The 19,906-nt window shown below is 45.0% G+C and overlaps 1 protein-coding gene across 1 annotated transcript in view; it reads right to left on the reverse strand.

Moving 5' to 3' along the window:
• shank2a (SH3 and multiple ankyrin repeat domains 2a) overlaps positions 1-19,906 on the reverse strand; it is a 147,604-nt gene that overhangs the window by 87,278 nt on the left and 40,420 nt on the right. Inside the window, exons 7-10 of the mRNA XM_069719783.1 lie at positions 19,264-19,431; positions 16,680-16,796; positions 12,000-12,077; positions 2,546-2,612 (exon numbers count right to left, since the gene is read on the reverse strand). Of these exons, the coding sequence (XP_069575884.1) occupies positions 2,546-2,612; positions 12,000-12,077; positions 16,680-16,796; positions 19,264-19,431 (430 nt within the window). The remainder of the gene's footprint in view (positions 1-2,545; positions 2,613-11,999; positions 12,078-16,679; positions 16,797-19,263; positions 19,432-19,906) is intronic.

Here is a 19,906-nt window from a genome sequence, read left to right on the forward strand (position 1 = left end):
TAGTTTTTGTGAATGTTCGAATACATTTTTTTTGGATCTTGCAGCAGCTTTTACACAAAAAAATTCAAATCAATTTGTGGAGTTTTGAGTTTTTTTGCAGTGAAACTGCAAGAAGTGACAGGAACAAAGTTGTGATTTTCTTTTTTTAAACTTTTAAAAAAATATAAGGATTCATATGGAATCCCTTGATGTGACAGTTACCATCAGCACATCAGCTGTTGTTTCCTGAACTTAAAGAAGCATCATGGAGCTCAAAGTTAAAGTATCTTTCCAGAACAAACAGTCTGTGACTATCTTATAGAAACAAAGAACACATCTGCCTTCAAAATAAGAGCTTCAGATCATCTTTAAATACTGTAATATAAAAACAAAGAACACATCTGCCTTCAAAATAAGAGCTCATTCAACACAGACTGGAGGATCAGACTGAAGCAGGAGACGGTCGGTCGCTTCGACTACATTTTCCGTAAACCCCAGCACTCCCTGTGTTTTTTCCAGTTAACCAGCATGTGGTTTGTTGTGATGATGAGAAGAGGATGAAGAATATATGAGGAGTTATAAGCTTCTTTTTACAACCTGCACATTTTCCAAATTTCCTCCCGAAATTGTCAGAATTTATTGTGAATGCAGGATTCTTCTCTTGAGGGACTTTGAATGGGCCCGAACCTTAGATTGAGAAACACGGTGCTCCAGTTCACCAGCTCCCACAGCGCACAACATGTACACATGCACACAACATGTACACATGTACACATGTACACAACACATACACATGTACACAACACGTACACATGTTCACAACACGTACACATGTACACAACATGTACACAACACGAACACATGCACACAACATGTACACATGTACACAACACATACACATGTACACAACATGTACACAACACGAACACATGCACACAACATGTACACATGTACACAACACATACACATGTACACAACATGTACACAACACGAACACATGCACACAAAATGTACACAATACGTACACAACACAACATGTTCACAGCATGTACACAACACGTACACATGTACACAACATGTTCACAACACATACACATGTACACAACACGTACACAACACGTACACATGTACACAACACAACATGTTCACAACATGTACACATGTACACAATATGTACATAACACGTACACAACACAACATCTTCACAACATGTACACAACACGTACACAACACGTACACAACTCGTACACATGTATACAACACGTACACATGTACACAATACGTACACATGTACACAACACGTACACATATTCACAACACGTACACATGTGCACAACATGTACACAACACGTACACATGTACACAATACGTACACATGTACACAACACGTACACATATTCACAACACGTACACATGTGCACAACATATACACAACACGAACACATGTACACAACACGTACACATGTACACAACATGTTCACAACACGTACACATGTACACAACACGTACACATCACGTACACAACACGTACACATGTACACAACACAACATGTTCACAACACGTACACATGTACACAACATGTACACAACACGTACACAACACAACATCTTCACAACACGTACACATGTACACAACATGTACACAACACGTACACAACACAACATCTTCACAACACGTACACATGTACACAACATGTTCACAACATGTACACATGTACACAACACGTACACAACACAACATGTACACAACACGTACACAACATGTACACAACACATGTTCACAACACATGTACACAACACATACACAACACATGTTCACAACATGTACACAACACAACACATGTTCACAACACATACACAACACGTACACAACATGTACGCAACACAACACATGTTCACAACACATACACAACACGTACACACGTACACAACATGTACACAACATGTACACATTACATTACATTATATTTAGCTGACGCTTTTATCCAAAGCGACATACAATAAGTGCATTTCAACCATGTGCACAACACATACACATGTACACAACACGTACACAACATGTACACATCACATACACATGTACACAAAATGCACACAACATGTACACATGTACACAACACGTACACAACATGTACACAACATGTACATAACACGTACACATGTACACAACATGTACACAACAAAGACAAATCGGTTAAATCCATAAAATCTTCGCACGCATCATCTGACACCTCTAGAAACTGACCAATCAGCTGCTCCGACACTGACCAATCAGCTGCTCCGACACCTCTAGAAACTGACCAATCAGCTGCTCCGACACCTCTAGAAACTGACCAATCAGCTGCTCCGACTGCAGCATCACTCGTTCTGCTGGAAACACGAACTCTCATCCTCTCGTAATCCCACCGAGGAGATTACAGGAGGAAGTCACGAGGAGTAGCAGACCACGCAGGATTTGAAACGTATCTCGAGGAAGACGAGAGGAGGAGGAGGAAGAGGAAGAGCAGGAAGAGGAGGAGGGAGAGGAGGAGGAAGGGGAGGTGGAAAGAGGAGATTTGTTACTCACCGATATCACACTCTTTGTGGTTCTTGATGAGTTCAGCAAGCTCAAAGTTTCCAGCGATGATGGCGACCTGGAGAGAAACAGGAAGGAGGAGAAAGAAGGAGGAGACAGAGAAAAAGACATTAACACATAAAACACACAACGGTGTGTTTGTGGACGAGAACCAAACAACTGCAGGAGGTTGCTGAACGCATCATAAAGGAAACAGATGAAGATCCAAAAGAACAATTCTTCAACAGAAAAAACAATCTAAATAAAAACAGAGAAGAAAAAGAAACTTGTTTTTCTGCTCGCATGTCAATCGCAGACTTATTGTTTCTGATTTTCAGGGAGTTCTTTAAACGAGACGTGAAGCAATGACTCTGTAATCTATCACACGGGTACAGATGACATGACAGCGAGCGGCGCATGTGAAGCCATGTGAGTCCTTCACTCAGACTGAGTTCATGGTCCATCGTTCAAAACAAGGAAACACACTTTTTAAACAGGAAATATTAACATTTAAATAAAGCTGTATACAACTAAGGATTCAATAAAACCTATCTGTTTGGTTGTTTTCCGACAGTCGTCCACTTTTCCTTCTTCAACCTGATAAACAACGTGATCACTGATCTCTGGGACTTTTCTATCTTTTAAATTCTTCTAATAACAAGCAGAGATGGAAACCTTCCTTTCTTTTGGAGCAGAAAGTGACCATATATGGACGAGCTCCACATTAATGTAAGGACAGCTGGTCTTTCAGTGTGTGCATCAGAAGAGGAAGGAGGCCATGATATTTCAAATGATCTCATACTAATACATACTACTGTTTCTAGAAATTTGAATCTCTAATCCATGTTTGATCTCATTAAAAAACGTTTCTTACATCTTCTTTGAAAATGTTCATGAAGATTACAGTTAAACGTCGACTCCCTGAACTCTTCTCGGAGAATTAAAGTGGTTTGAGCGCTGATATTCACAGAGCCGTGTGATCTGAGAGCGTCCACCAGGGGGCAGTGGAGGGTTTCCTCTGGGTGATCTGACACACGGAGATGATTGTTGTCATGTAGCTGCTCAGTGTTACAGGTTTACAGTTCACCTGGAGTCACACACACACACACACACCCGCGCGCGCGCGCACGCACGCACGCACACACACACACACACACACACACACACACACACACAAAAACAACAACAACACACAAACACAAAAACACACACAAACACAACACACACACAAACACAACCACACACATACAAACACAAAACAACACACACACACACACACACACAACAACAACACACACACAAAAACAACACACACAAACACAACAACACACACATACAAACACAAAACAACACACACACAAAACAACACACACACACGCACGCACACACACACACACACACACACACACACACACACACACACACACACACACACACACACACACACACACACACACACCTCCAAGAACCAGAGGGATGGAGAGGAGGTGTGTCAGGAGTAAAATAAGCTCCTCCCTCTGCAGAGACCTTTTCTACAAATAAAAACACAGCATCTCTGAGATAAAAGATACTTTCCTCCAGTTTCTTTTTAGCTACAATCTACTTTGAAACAAGAAGAGAGTCAATAGATGTAAATGTGAGCTGCTTCTCGGTTTGTGATGTGTCCTCCAGCGGGGGAGGTCGGGGGTGTGGGTGAGATGGATCTCCCACAGACATGCGAAAGATGTATGACGGCCGTTCTCAGAGAGGAAGCTGATCACCGTATAGGATGGAGTAAATCAATTACATAAATATATATATGTAGATGCAGTTAGTTCCAGTTTTTATGTCATAAATGACGCCATGACACTTAAAACCTTCTGCCTGCAGTAAACGATCAGACTTTCCTGTCGATTTCACTTTACTTCCCCGGTCCGCTCTGATTGGAGGATTTGGATGTTACATAAAAACAGCTACGCTAGGGCTTCGTGTGTTCTGTATTGTGACGAAGCACAAGAGGAAGAAGTCTGTGTCGGGTCAAAGGTCAGGAAAAACCCAGGACTTTCAGATGGGAGAGCAGTCAACATGGATTTCTTTTAAGTGACCAAAACACCATCTTTAATAATATATATAATATATATTACTATAATAATAGCTCCAAAAATGGGTTCCGATCCAGAAGTGTCTTCAGCTGCAATACCAGTGAGTGCCACTAGAGGTCGGCTCCAAAAAGCCTCCGGCTCCATAGACTCCCATTCAACTTCTCTCATCAAATCCAAAGTGAATCAAATGTGTCCATCAGTTATCTCGGTGTTGTTAGCTAAAGTCACTCCTTCTTCTTAGTTTTCTGGAGGTCCATCTGAAAATAATCCCTCATTCATTAGAAAAGAAGATTCAAGAAGACCTGTTTTTGGGGGCGTGTCTGTTTGATTGACAGGTCTGTGGTGCAGTCAGGTTACAGCTATCGGTGGACGGGACGTGGTATCGTCAGGTTTCCAATCAGATCGGTCAGATCCACCGCTGGCTCCTCCCCCAGCTCGTCCAAATATGGTCACTTCCTGCTCCAAACCGCTCCGAACTAGCAAAGATGGTGACGGACAGAATCTGAACTGGAGGATTCATGACGTTCACAAACCAACGATGACATCACTGATGGTTGATGACATCACTGATGGTTGATGACATCGATAAGACGCACGCACACTATAATAAAATCATTCCATCGGTGTTGAAACAATACTTGAATATAACACGTTTAAACCAAACTGAGTCCATATTTGAACTGAATGTCTTGATGCCCTTTGACCTGCAAATCCATCTGAAATGAAGAATTCCTGGTTGTTATGGAAATAAACTTTAGATCAGCTACACGAACACTGATGATCTGATTTTCACGTCTTTACTTCATCTTGATCATTCAACTCGAATTACCGCCAACCAGCCGACGTGCAGCTGACCAACCAGAGTCCTCGGTCTCGTTGTATAATGTTTGTTTACTGGAACGTGATTTGCTGACGGCCTTCGCAGGAGAGGATCACTTGCTCTGTTGCATCACTTCACAGTTCAACTATTTCTGTCCCAGCAGAGGGAGGGATGTTCAGCTCAGCTTTCTCCACCAGAGTGAACCATCGCGTCCACAGTTTATCATCACTGACCTCTGCGGAGGGAGAAACGTGACCGATGGCTGTTTTCATCATGAGGAGCTCCAGACCAACAACACTGTAAAACTCTGGGTGTCCAATTTAAACAGCAGGTTTATCTTCACATCACAATATATCATCTGGCTTCAATGCCTCCATGCTGCAGCTCGGCTTCTTCTGAGGGAAGAAAGCAGCAACACAGGAGGTGCTTCTCTGTTTGGTGAAACTGATCCAAGATGGAGGTCACAGAGAACAGCAGAGGGCGCCTTCAGTGAGAAATCAGGTAACCAATGAGGAGCCAGGAAACAGTCACCATTTATCTCTCATTATCATCCCGCTGCCCACCATCACCACCACTACTGCCTTTACCACCATCACCGCCCCCACACACATTCTCTTCCTGCTCTCGGCTGGTTGTCATGGAGACCAACGGTTGTGTATAACAGAGGGCTCACAATGTGGTGATGAGAGAATAACCTGAACACCTCCAGGACCAAAGAGCTGTTTATAGACCTGTGGAGGAAGAAACCAGTTCCACATCACGGGTCGGTGGTTCTAGGACGTAAACGCAACCGACAACTTCTGCTGGACCACCAACACCATCCAGGACGTAAACGCAATCTCTACTGGACCACCAACACCGTCCAGGACGTAAACGCAATTTGTACTGGACCACCAATACCGTCCAGGACGTAAACGCAATCTCTACTGGACCACCAACACCTTCCAGGACGTAAACACAATCTCGACTGGACCACCAACACCGTCCAAGACGTAAACGCAATCTCTACTGGACCACCAACACCGTCCAGGACGTAAACGCAACCGACAACTTCTACTGGACCACCAACACCGTCCAGGACGTAAACGCAATCTCAACTGGACTATCAACACCGTCCAGGACGTAAATGCAACCGACAACTTCTACCGGACCACCAACACCGTCCAGGACGTAAACACAACCTCCACCGGACCACCAACACCGTCCAGGACGTAAACACAACCTCTACTGGACCACCAACACCGTCCAGGACGTAAACACAACCTCTACTGGACCACCAACACCGTCCAGGACGTAAACACAACCTCTGCTGGACCACCAACACCTTCCAGGATGTAAACACAATCTCTACTGGACCACCAACACCGTCCAAGACGTAAACACAACCTCTACTGGACCACCAACACCGTCCAGGATGTAAACACAACCTCTACTGGACCACCAACACCGTCCAGGACGTAAACACAACCTCTACTGGACCACCAACACCGTGTATTTTTGATTCAATTTGAGATATTTATTTTCACACTTCCAGCAGACAGTGAAACAATCTTTTAAATCAGCTGATAAACGTATATTGTTTGTCTTTTAGCTCTATGTTTGGTTTTAACTAACTCCTGAGAGAATATCTGTCCTTTGGCTGCTGAATGCTACAGTTAGCCAGTCGCTAACTGCGTACAGTGAGTTTATCAGTTGTTGTTATTTTGCTGGTGCTGGAAACGAGGCTGAAAGACACTAAAACGAGTTGAGGTCAAACACAGAATGAGGTCATAATTCTCAGCAGGTTTTTCACTCAATGACCTCTTCGACACATCAAAAATGAATGTGATCTGTTGTTAATATTGATAAAATATAAATAATCTATAAAATATCTGTTTTAAAATCAGTGCTCGACTGTGTTCGTTATTTTGGTTTCAGGAGCCGTTGCTGCTAATTATTCCCACCAAGGGACCGGGACTTGGCGGATGGAGACTGGGTCTCCCTGCTAGTATCTCTGAGGCTGCTGCACTCAGCAGTCGTTGCCATGGCACCAACCCTCAGCTGTTCACGGGGGGGTTTCAGCTGAACTGGGTTAAACCTGAATCTGCTGGTGTTTGCAGATGGATGTGGACCGGCCCGATGACGGAGCCACATCCCAACACTCTGACTACACCTGGAAATACTGGACGTGATTCACAGAGCAGCACTCTGAATAATGAGATGTCTGACTTACAGTATGTGCCAAGGGTGATGGGAGGAAGAGGAGAATGTGTGGGGTGGCACGGAGGGCAGGAAATAAAAGGGGAGGAAAGAGGTGGGAAACAGACAATGGATATAATGAGGAGCAGAGACAGGAATTAGATTAGAAGAACGTAGAGAGGAGATATAGGAAGAATGTGGAGAATAAAAGACGGTAAATGAAATGAGGTTTTCCAGTGAGGATGAAGAGGTCAGAGGGACGCCGGGTCACATTGGAGCGAAGGAAATATGGTGAGGACGCAAAAAGAACGAAGAAGAGTCGGAGGAGGTGGAGAGGAGGTGAGCGGCGGTTGGAGGGCATCGTTAAATAAAGAACATAGTTTTATCTCTTTAGTGGCCCTCAGAGGGGATGATGGGAGTTTTCTGGGCTCACACACACACACACACACACACACACACACACACACACACACACACACACACACACACACACACACACACACACACACACACACACACACAGAACTGACACATGATATTATCGAATGGCCCGAGCTCGCCCACACAGCGTCCTAATTAGGAGCTCACGCAGCAGCACGACGGACGCCGGCCTCGCTCGCTGTGGCAATTGCTCTTTATTAACATTTGCTCTCTCCAGTTGTTCATTTGCCTCCTGATGATGGTGTTTCCAGGCAGCTCGCCGTGTTCAACGAGAGGCTGAAATACACGTACACAGCTGCACATTCTTTCAAAAGGAATCCTCAACCTCAGAAACTTGAATACTGCTTCCTGGAAAAAACTTTTTTTTTAAAACCAATTCTTTAAAATCCATTTATTTAAAAAAAAAAAAAAAAATCACATTAAGGCAAAAGTTTGAAGTCTTCATACAGTTTAGACAGAGGGAGTGTAACTCGGGTTGTTTTCTGTAGCTACAATTAAAAGAAGTGCCTCATAAGGCAGTTATTGCAAGATGCTATAATTTACCAATGTTCCCTAAACGCCTCACGTACTATCAAAACGTCAACCATCAGTGATGTCATCAATGATCAGAGGTCATCATCCATCAGTGATGTCATCATCCATCAGTGATGTCATTGTTGGTTTGTGAACGTTATGAATCCTCCAGTTCACATTCTGTCCGTCACCATCTTGATAGTTCGAAGCGGTTTGGAGCAGGAAGTGACCATATTTGGACGAGCTGGGGGAGGAGCCAGCGGTGGATCTGACCGATCTGATCGGAAACCTGACGATACTACGTCCCGCCCATCGATAGCTGTAACCTGACTGCACCACAGGCCTGTCAATCAAACAGACACGCCCCCAAAAACAGGTCTTCTTGAATCTTCTTTTCTAATGAATGAGGGATTATTTTCAGATGGACCTCCAGAAAACTAATAAGAAGGAGTGACTTTAGCTAACAACACCGAGATAACTGATGGAAAAAAAATATTAACTTCATATTTCATGAAGCCTGGTGGCACTTGGTGGTATTGCAGTTTAAGGCACTTCCGCAGTGGGTCTGTAATCTGTAATTTGAGTTTCCTATGCACAGATCCCGCTCTCCTTCATCTCCTTCATTCTTCAGCTCTCGTTTCCTACATTTCCCAGATGTCTGGTGGTCAGAAAACAGGCACAAACGTGTTGGATTGGGCTCCTGGCTCGGTGTGTAGGTGGAGAGTGCAACAATGATAAAGATAGTAAGAGCAAGAGAGCGAGTTTTTCCCATTCGACAACAAGTGAGAGTCCAACATGTCTAGTGGCTGCTTGTTGTTCTGCTGCCGAGCCGGCTGTTCTCTTTCACGCCACATTTCTGCCGGTATGTTTGATGAAAGCACAAATCAGCTTCTCAGAGAAAAGCCTGATGTTTCCTGTTGCTGTTCCAAAGTGATGAAGAAATATTCAGTCGACCTGCGACATCATGCTGCTGCTTGACAGAATCCTGTTGAAGTGAATGATCACAAAGCAGCCGTGTGTCACTTCCTCTGTTGTTTTACATGCCTGCGGAGGTTCATCTCAGGGATTATATAACAGCGCATCACGGCTCCTTCCACAGAGCATCGCACTCATTATTCTGTTACTTTGCATTTACTTGCTTTGCTGATATAAACTATACAAACTAAAGGAGAAAACCCACAGCAAAGATGTTAGTGAAGAGTCGTTCCACAACAACTTCTCTGCTGCTCGTGTGGAGAATTTCACTGGATGTTTGTTCTGATGTTGGCAGGAAATACTGTCTGACACTGATTCACAATCTGCCTTAATTTATGTTGGAGAGGAGGTTGTTAGGTTGAAATCTGGAGACGCTGAAGGCCATAGATTACAATTCATATCATTTTCATACTCAGTGAAACTTTGTTCTCTGTGTGGAAACCAGGCAGCAAACAGCATCCCTGCAGAGATGCACACAATTAACAACCTCCATCAGGAAGTATTCAGAGTGTTCCTGAACGAAGCATGGAGCAGGAGGACCAACAACCTCCATCAGGAAGTATTCAGAGTGTTCCTGAACACAGCACGGAGCAGGACCAACAACCTCCATCAGGAAGTATTCAGAGTGTCGTCTCTTCATCATCATCATCACTGAGTTCACCACGTTAACGTGCCGCTGTTACGACAACAGAAAATATTCAACACGTTTTACACTGCTAAGTGTTCCTAAGCCCATGCAGTGATTTCCACTAAAGAATCAGGGCTGTTTTTGTGTCAAACTGTGTAAACGGTGAACAGAGGCCCTTGAAAGTCTTCAGAAAGTCTACAGCGATGAAGCGATGAGCCGTGATTTTCTGTTCTCCAAAATCTGCTGTTTCTGTGCTCCAGTTTCAGGTTTCCATGGTAACGTCACCAATGTTCTCGTACCAGCGGTCACGATAACGTGGTGAACTCAGTGATGATGATGATGAAGAGACGACACCCTGAATACTTCCTGATGGAGGTTGTTGGTCCTCCTGCTCCGTGCTGCGTTCAGGAACACTCTGAATATTTCCCGATGGAGGTTGTTGGTCCTCCTGCTCCGTGCTGCGTTCAGGAACATTCTGAATACTTCCCGATGGAGGTTGTTGGTCCTCCTGCTCCGTGCTGCGTTCGGGAACACTCTGAATACTTCCTGATGGAGGTTGTTGGTCTTCCTGCTCTGTGCTGCATTCGGGAACACTCTGAATACTTCCTGATGGAGGTTGTTGGTCCTCCTGCTCCGTGCTGCATTCAAGAACACTCTGAATACTTTCTGATGGAGGTTGTTGGTCCTCCTGCTCCGTGCTGCCTTCAGGAACACTCTGAATACTTCCTCATGAAGGTTGTTGGTCCTGATGCTCCGTGCTGCATTCAGGAACACTCTGGACTTTTTGATCCTCCTGCTCCGTGTGCAGCACCGTGCTGCGTTCAGGAGCACTCTGGATTTATTGGTCCTCCTACTCCGTGTGCAGCACTGTGCTGCGTTCAGGAACACATCCTGCATCCAGCGCCATGCTCCAATCAGATTACAGCATCCAGCACTGTGCTCCAATCAGATTACAGCATCCAGCGCCATGCTCCAATTAGAGTACAGCATCCAGCGCCGTGCTCCAATCAGATTACAGCATCCCACAGAGAGAAGTAAAGCTGCAGGTCAGCATCCACACAGCTTCATCTGAACCATGGTGACCAACCGAGCACGGGCTGACGCCCTGACGTGATCTGCATTCGGCCCGGACTCGAAGCACTCCAGCTAAGGAAGCGCTCCACTGGAGTGGCTGTGGAGGACAGTGGAGGACCCCGTGGGACTGCCTTTCATAAACGCCTGCCTGGGTAATGCTCTTTTTTAACTCAAGCGTAGGTTATGAGTCAAACACGGCAGCTGTTGGTGCTGCCACGATCTCACACACACACTTATTATACGGTCGGTATAACGGAGCATCAGGTCTTAAATATCGAGTGCAACAGCAGTTTCTTTGCTTTAACTCGCCACACTCACATTAAAAAGCAGATATTTCCGGTACTTTCCTGCTCTGTCTGGAGTAAATTTCAGGATGACATCTTCTGCCTCCCTGCTCCTCTTTACCAAAACTTCCTCAAAGTTTTTTCAGGTTCCTCTCGTCGTGTTTTAAACATGCAGCGACGTCCAACATGCAGTGAGAAGATTCAAACAGAAACAGCCAAGGTTTTCCTTTCCTGCTCTACACATTGTTTAAATTACAACAACACTGGCCAGAGAGACATTTACATCCCTGGTTGCAACTGACCTTGACCATTTTGCGCTGTTGCCATGGTAACAAATGAGCCAGAGAAAAATGTGCTGCTACCAAAAACGTTGTTTTCCCTTTCGCGGAAAGCTGAAATCAATCTTCTATTATCGCTTCCATGCAAAACATCCGTGAAGAAGAGTGCTCAGTTCATTTATTTATTTATTTACCTGAAATGGACTCTGGCTGTTGTAGTTCTTCACTTCCTTTTCAGCTCCACGAACAAGCAGCACTCTGGCACAGTTATCCTGGAGAGGGAGAAAGAGGAGAAAAACTAGTATTAAAATAAAATAAAAGCTGAGGGAACATCTGAGACAATACAGGAAATCTTTCACTTCTCCTACTTTGTTGAGGAAAAAGGAGGATTAGCTTCCAGAGAGCAGAATCTTCCAAAAGCAGCAGAAGAAGAAGTGAGCGGAGCAGGAAGCGGTCAGTTCCTCTAAACATGCCAGCACTGAGAGCAGAGAACAACAACTGAACATCTACTAACTATATCAGGAGCGCAGCTTCACTCGCTGTTAAGTGTGTATCTATTGCTCCACTCAAAGAGAACGAGGGAGTGAGGGCGAGCGAGATAGAGAGAGAAACAGAAAGAGAGGGAGAGAAGAACAGAGATGGAGAGTGCTGAGGGGTTCGAATCTGCTGCACAAATCGCCCACAAAGTGCTCAACCACGCATGTACTGTGCACACACACATGAATATAAATACTTTTTTTAGATCCACAATAAGCTATTGAGAGTTGAAAAATCACAGCGAGTCTCTCCCAGATACACAACCACAATCTGAGCAGTGCAGCCGGCTTCTCAACATTTAGCATCTTATTTTGAGACGTGCACGAGTGTGTTATTTTTACTCATTTCCATCTGGAGTGTGGCAATCCCACGACATGGTCGTTATTTTTTCTTCCTATATATAAGATACATTTATGATGAAGATGGAAATGTGACAGGAGCATTTATTCCAACACAAAAGATGCATCACAGAAGCAGCTGTAGAGACGGAGGGATGTAATGTGAGAAAGGTCACATCTCTAATGTCCGTGATGGTGGAGCGAATCCTGGCTGAACGCCGCTGAACTTCTGCTCCAAATGGATTTCTCTTGTGCGTTTCACGCTGTGTTAGCGAGTGGAGATCACTGATGGAGACGGCAGCAAGCTCGCACCTTTTCCTGCCAGAAGTTTTCAGGTTTTTGTGTTTTTCTGCAGCTTTCTGCACTGGAATGCATTCAGAGTACTTCATGCATATTTATGAAGTACAGTATAACAATCCAATAACAGAATAATCCAGGTTCCATCAACCCCCTTCACAGATGAAACCGTCGTTATCATCGTCTTCACTGCTCTCCAGCTTTAACAACATAAGATTGGAATATTCTATCGTTTTGTTATCCTTCCAAAGCCTAAAGTTTCTTATCGCTCTGTAATTAACAATCAAAATGAACTGATTTATTCCTAAAACCAACTTTGCGTCCACCATCAGTCATCACCCCGTCCATGTCAATTTGGGGTTTAAGACGGGTCATTTTCAATATTCTTATTACAAACAAGTGCGTAGACATTGAATTAATCAACAAACAATGATTGAAGCAGAACTCAAAAAGGGGTCCATACTCACTGTACGCACTATCAGCACTTCTACATTTGACTTTTTGATACACCTGTGACGTTTTCTTTCGTGCCATGACTTCTCACAAACTGTCGCCGAACATGAAAAATATGTACTACTATCTTTAATTCATGGCACAGTGTAACTGAGTGCTATGACTAATGATTCGTTAATACCAGATGATACACAACAGTTAAATAAGAGGAGTACGGGCATTTAAGCACTGATTACACGCGTATGCAAAGACTGATCGATCTTATTAGGTTAGGTTAGGTTAGGTAGTTACTTTATTAATCCCCGAGGGGAAATTTTTTTAGTCAAAGTGTTTCTGAAAATAGTCCCTGGCAGCTGTATTATTTCCTCCTGTTCAAGTAAAATATACTTTATTATCATTATTATTATAACTTTTGTTACATTAGCTTATCCTTTCCTCTAAGAATCAACGTTATAGAGTCATAACCCCCTAATAAATGTTAAAAACATGTTTCCTTTGCTACAGAAACTTGGCTGTATTTCTTAAGAGGAACTAAGAGCTTGCTTTGATTTCAATACACGAGTGGGCTGTTTTTCATATGAAGCTGTGGCCGGGCTCGAAGGGCAATGTGTTAAATGGTCTCCAATGACTGTTGGTACAAAAAAGTGTCAGTGGCTGCTGCTGACCTTCAGCTGGAAGGCAACAAGACAAATTTAAGTGAAGTGGTCTTTGAAATGGTCCATTTATTCTGTGCACATTCACTTAAAGGACAAACCTTTTATTTATTATCAACAGCTACTGTGTGGCTCCTTGCTGAGCCCACTGGCCCCTACTGAAGACAGCAGTCTTTAAAAAACACTCACAAATGTGTATTTTCATTAATAAAAAGGCTCAATGATTTCCTCAAACACTAGCTACTATTGTTTCTCAAGAACACATTCTCCTCCACGAACCACCACCTTAACGTGGTGGAGGTGTTTGAGTGGCTCAGTGATCTGGGAGCTGTGATGTCGGGTCATCAGCTCCAGGTCGGGTCTCTGAAGGTGAACTGGTCTCAGGGGAGAGTCCAGACTAAGAGCGGTTCTAAAGACCCTGATGAACAGCAGCCGGTCTGAGGTCACCTCGGCCGGATCAGGGAAACCGGGGCATCCTCCCGGAGCCAGACCTGGGAGGGGAGCTCGCTGGGGAGCGTCTGGTGGCCGGGACTTCAGCCATGAGGCCCGGACGGGCTCAGCCCGGAGAAACAACATGGAGCAGCCACCCTGTTGACCCACCACCCGCAGGGACAAGCATCGGGGTCGGGTGCAATGCAGACCGGGCGGCGGACCGATCGCAGGCAGCATAGACCAGCTGTAGGGACGTGGAACGTCACCTCCTAGCGGGTAAAGAGCCGGAGCTGGTGCGGGAGGTGGAGCAGGAGGTGGAGCGGTACCAGCTAGATATAGTTGGGCTCTCCTTCACGCACAGCACCGGTTCTGGAACCACGCACCTGGAGAACGACTGGACTTTGTCCTTTTCTCAGGGTGAGAGGCGCCGTGTTGCCGTTAGACCCCAGGTAGTCTCTCTGTTAGACCCAAGGTAGTCTCTCCGTTAGACCCAAGGTAGTCTCTCTGTTAGACCCAAGGTAGTCTCCCCGTTAGACCCAAGGTAGTCTCCCCGTTGGACCCAAGGTAGTCTCTCCGTTGGACCCAAGGTAGTCTCTCCGTTGGACCCAAGGTAGTCTATGTTAGGCCCCGGGTAGTCTCCGTTAGACCCAAGGTAGTCTCCGTTGGACTCAAGGTAGTCTCCGTTAGACCCAAGGTAGTCTCCGTTAGACCCAAGGTAGTCTCCATTAGACCCCAGGTAGTCTCCGTTGGACTCAAGGTAGTCTCCGTTGGACCCAAGGTAGTCTCTCTGTTAGACCCAAGGTAGTCTCCATTAGACCCAAGGTAGTCTCCGTTGGACTCAAGGTAGTCTCCGTTGGACTCAAGGTAGTCTCCGTTAGACCCACGGTAGTCTCCGTTAGACCCATGGTAGTCTCCGTTGGACTCAAGGTAGTCTCCGTTGGACCCCAGGTAGTCTCCGTTGGACCCAATGTAGTCTGTGTTATACCCAAGGTAGTCTTGGTTGGACCCCAGGTAGCCCCTGAAACTCCTCCTTAAGCAGATGAAAGTGAAAACAGCCTTTTAGTTTTAAACTTTGCACAGCCATCATTCTGCAGTGAAGCTCGAACATTTAACTGTAGGATCAAGAAGAAATCCTGTTTTTGAGCAGAGGGGGATTTTAACTATCTATTACAATTAAAGGTAGACAATGACTCGAAGGTACGGTTGTACTCCTGGGACACTCAGAGCAGCAGGAGCCCGGCATCAAACACATGAGCATGATAAATAACATGCAAGAAGACTTGCAAATAATTTATCCTGTGGGAATAAGGAACAAAGAGCCTGCAGGGTGTTCACAAACAGAGCAGAACCGAGGGAGGTGGAGGAAACAAGCAAAGCTTTCGTCAGCATGCAGCGCGAAGGCGAGTGTTTAACAATGTTGATTCTGGAAAGTACCGGAGAAAATGTAAAGGAAACCATGTTTATTTAGGAACAGGTGAGTATCTCTTACGTCTGCTTTTCCTTCAAACTATGACCAACGTTAAAAACTCAAAGAATTTGTGCATCCTTTAAATATTCAGAAAAGTCCATTTCCAGGCCGTACTGGTTCTTCATCAGGCTCAGGTCTGTTTTATTGATCATAGATCACACAGCAGGTGTGACAAACTGCACGCCTGATCCCCCATAATAATCACAGTCCTGTAGATCACGAATGTACATGATTTATGTCAGGAACTCCTCTTTAATTATTGAAAAAGCAACAATACGCCAAAAACATTGATCTGACACAAGTTGGGGAATAAAGTAATAAAAACCAGGAAAACTAGATAAATGAGAACCAATCATGAGCTTAGAACAGGATGAATCCTGAAATCTAAAACACCCTAAAAAAAACAGGACATCTACATTAGTCCTGGTTTGGATGGAGTTTATGAACAGTTTATAGAAAGTGAAATAATTAATATCACCTATGTTGTTTGTCATACAGTTTCCTCCCCATGTGTTTGTCTAAAGATGAATTTGTTTATATTTCTGCTTTATCCAATCAAGTGTTTGTTTTTTAACTAATTCAACTTTTATTAGTGAACTCCTATGTCAGTGATTACGCTCCACATCGGTCATTATTTATGTCAGGTTTGATAGAACCAACCAACCAACCCCCCCCCCCCCCCCCCCCCGGGCTCACCTGGTTGTACAGGGCACAGATGTGCAGAGCGGTGTTTCCCGAAGCGTTCTGGGCGCCCATGTCGGCTCCGTAGAATAGCAGATGCTCCAGATGCTGCACGTGGCCATGACGGCAAGCCTACACACACACACACACACACACACACACACACACACACACACACACACACACACACACACACACACACACACACACACACACACACACACACACACAGTAGTTGCCCATCAGATGCAGCCTGACACCTCCACCTGAGAGCAGCTGCAGTGAGAGGCCGTGAACACTAGATGTCAGTGTGGTGCAGAGGAGGTGACACGGAGATGGGCAGCAGCTGTAGCCTCAGTTTCAACCCAGTCATCAGAAGATGGAGTACACACAGTACGATACAGTAGGAGGGGGAGGGAGGGGAAGAGGGGGCTGATAACAAGCTCAAATCCAATCTGATGTACAACTGAATCCATCAGGAGGTGAAGACAGGCTGTTTATGTTGTAGCTCGTCTCAGAGGCCGAGAGGTCGTGAAGGAAGGACAACGTCTGATTATAGACTGAAGCAGGTTATTTCAGGCAGGAGAAACATAAACCTGTGTCAGTCTCATCTCCTCTGGTTCCAAACTGTAAATATTAAAATGATTTTAAGTGCCTTTGGTAATTTATTACCTCAGATAATGAAACGTCTGTTATAGTCAGGGTTATTAAATTGGGATGAAATACTGAATTATGAGTGCGTGTGACTGATTTGAGGCTCTTAAGTGTGTTGTGATGAGAGTTCCTGAAAATCCAAAGACCCACACTGATGCTCGTTGTGCTTCTTGTCAGGAGAACAGCAGCGTCCGGTTGTCGGCAGGACTGCAGGTTAACAGCTCAGCACAGAGATGCTCCATGAAGAACTTAACACTGATGAAATATTAGAAATATTGTTGAACACTAACATTGTTTGCATCAGTGGACACCAAAATAATATAGTTCTGGTGTTAAAATTCAGAGGGGTATCCTTGGTTATAAAACTGATTCAAGTATCTTCAATGGAAGAAGTTGTTTCTTAAAATTGTTACAAAATGTTTTTCTGCTACAAAATACAGAACAACTGATTCAAACATCAACGCTGATAATAGAAAATAATACAAACAGGAAAGATTTGATTTTCCTCGTGTTGGCTCCTTCATGAAGGCAATGAGAGGCTTCATTCCTCTGACATCATCATGCTGTTACCTGACGGGTCTGCATGAATACAAAACTGATGCTGCAACAAAGATGGTGATGTGTGATCAGCAAATTGTCAGTCTTTCACTGCACAGGTCAGCAGGAGTAAAAGATAAAACAGAGGAGAGCAGGAAGGTTTCCGACAGTTTTACAAAGATGCTGCTTGATCTTCAGTTGTTGGTCCATAAATGACTCAAATCAATTTTAATATTATTAAAAATGTGGTAAAATTCTACCCTTCAACAGGGGTGGAGCTTCACCGTCCCAGACCGAAGAAGGCGTCAGGTCAGGACACACCAGGTGGGTTTTCTTTGTGTCACTGTGAATTGGTCCCCCAGAGTCAGACTGTCAACACCGAGTTCCACCGGGACCTTCTGAGGTTCTGTTCTGGTTCCGACTTCTTTTCTGCTTCGTAGTCTTCAGGTCAGTCTGGGTTTGGTACTTCCTGTTTGATTTGGAAATGACTCACCTCTTGTTATCTGTCTTTGTTTCACTTCCTGTCCTTTGTATGATTGTTGGCCCTGCCCCCTGAGTAGTTTCACCTGTCCCTCGTTGTCCTTCCCTCCCTGCTGTATTTAGTCTGTGAGCTCTTCTTCTTCCCTCTTTGTCACTTTGTTTCAGTTTCCTGTCTGTTGCTGCGTCTTTTGAAACCCAGAGAACACAAACCACCTGAACTGTGGCGCCATGGCAACAGGGTTCTCCAACATTTAGCGTTGAAAACGCGCTGTTAGTGGCGTGTTTAAGAGTTTCTGTTCCCCCAAATTTTGACGCAAAACCTGATTCTGTATGGGGAAATCAAAGCAAGTGTGTTGAAGATTTTGTTCCCCAAAAATCTGCTGGTTCTCTGCTCCAGTTTCAGGTTTCCATGGTGACATCACTAATGTTCAGGAACACTCTGAACTTATTGATCCTGCTGCGTTTGCAGCACTGTGCTGCGTTCACTCTGAAATTATTGGTTGGCTTCTTTTGCTGAAGTGGGATTTTTCCTGGAGGATTTAACACAACCTTGAAGCAGCAGCAGCTATTCTCCTGTTCTCTGACAGCTGATTGTTATCCAGTCAGAAGCGGGACAGATTGGGAGGGGAAGGGGGTGGGGGTGTTGCAACTCAACAGGAGGACAGATATAAGCAATCTGATAGAACTGATGGCTCAAGCGCACACTCATACACAACGTGGGGACGCTCGGTGTGTCACCGCTGCAGGGAGGCGCTCTGTAAACGGCTTTATCTTCTCCAACCAGGAAGAGCTGCCAACATGGCTGCCCACCGCTGGGGGACGGAGTGAGTGAGTGAGTGAGTGAGTGAGTGAGTGAGTGAGAGTGTGTGTGTGTGTGTGTGTGTGTGTGTGTGTGTGTGTGTGTGTGTGTGTGTGTGTGTGTGTGTACCTGGTGAACTTCGTGCCAGCCATTCTCGTCCTGGCAGCAGACGGAGGCGTGCTGGTTCAACAGGAGCTCGCAGCAGCCGGGATCTCCTCCCACCACCACACTGTGGTACAGAGGAGTCAGACCGCGGCTGTCCTTGTAGTCCGGAGAGGCTCCCAACTCCAGCAGCGTCTGAGAGGTGTGTGTGAGGTGGGGGGGTCAAAAACAGACAGAAAATAACCATTAAGCAGGCGGATCATCAAGTTTTACTTACTCTGAATCAACCATCATCCATCAGTGAGGTCATCATCCATCAGTGATGTCATCGTTGGTTTGTGAACGTTATGAATCCTCCAGTTCAGATTCTGTCCGTCACCATCTTGATAGTTCGGAGCGGTTTGGAGCAGGAAGTGACCATATTTGGACGAGCTGGGGGAGGAGCCAGCGGTGGATCTGACCGATCTGATCGGAAACCTGACGATACTACGTCCCGCCCACCGATAGCTGTAACCTGACTGCACCACAGACCTGTCAATCAAACAGACACGCCCCCAAAAACAGGTCTTCTTGAATCTTCTTTTCTAATGAATGAGGGATTATTTTCAGATGGACCTCCAGAAAACTAAGAAGAAGGAGTGACTTTAGCTAACAACACCGAGATAACTGA

This window comes from Brachyistius frenatus, unplaced genomic scaffold, assembly GCF_029030835.1.
Source record: "Brachyistius frenatus isolate BFR_SWC_R1_liver_20210118 unplaced genomic scaffold, ASM2903083v1 Contig_224, whole genome shotgun sequence".
Classification (NCBI taxonomy): domain Eukaryota; kingdom Metazoa; phylum Chordata; class Actinopteri; family Embiotocidae; genus Brachyistius; species Brachyistius frenatus.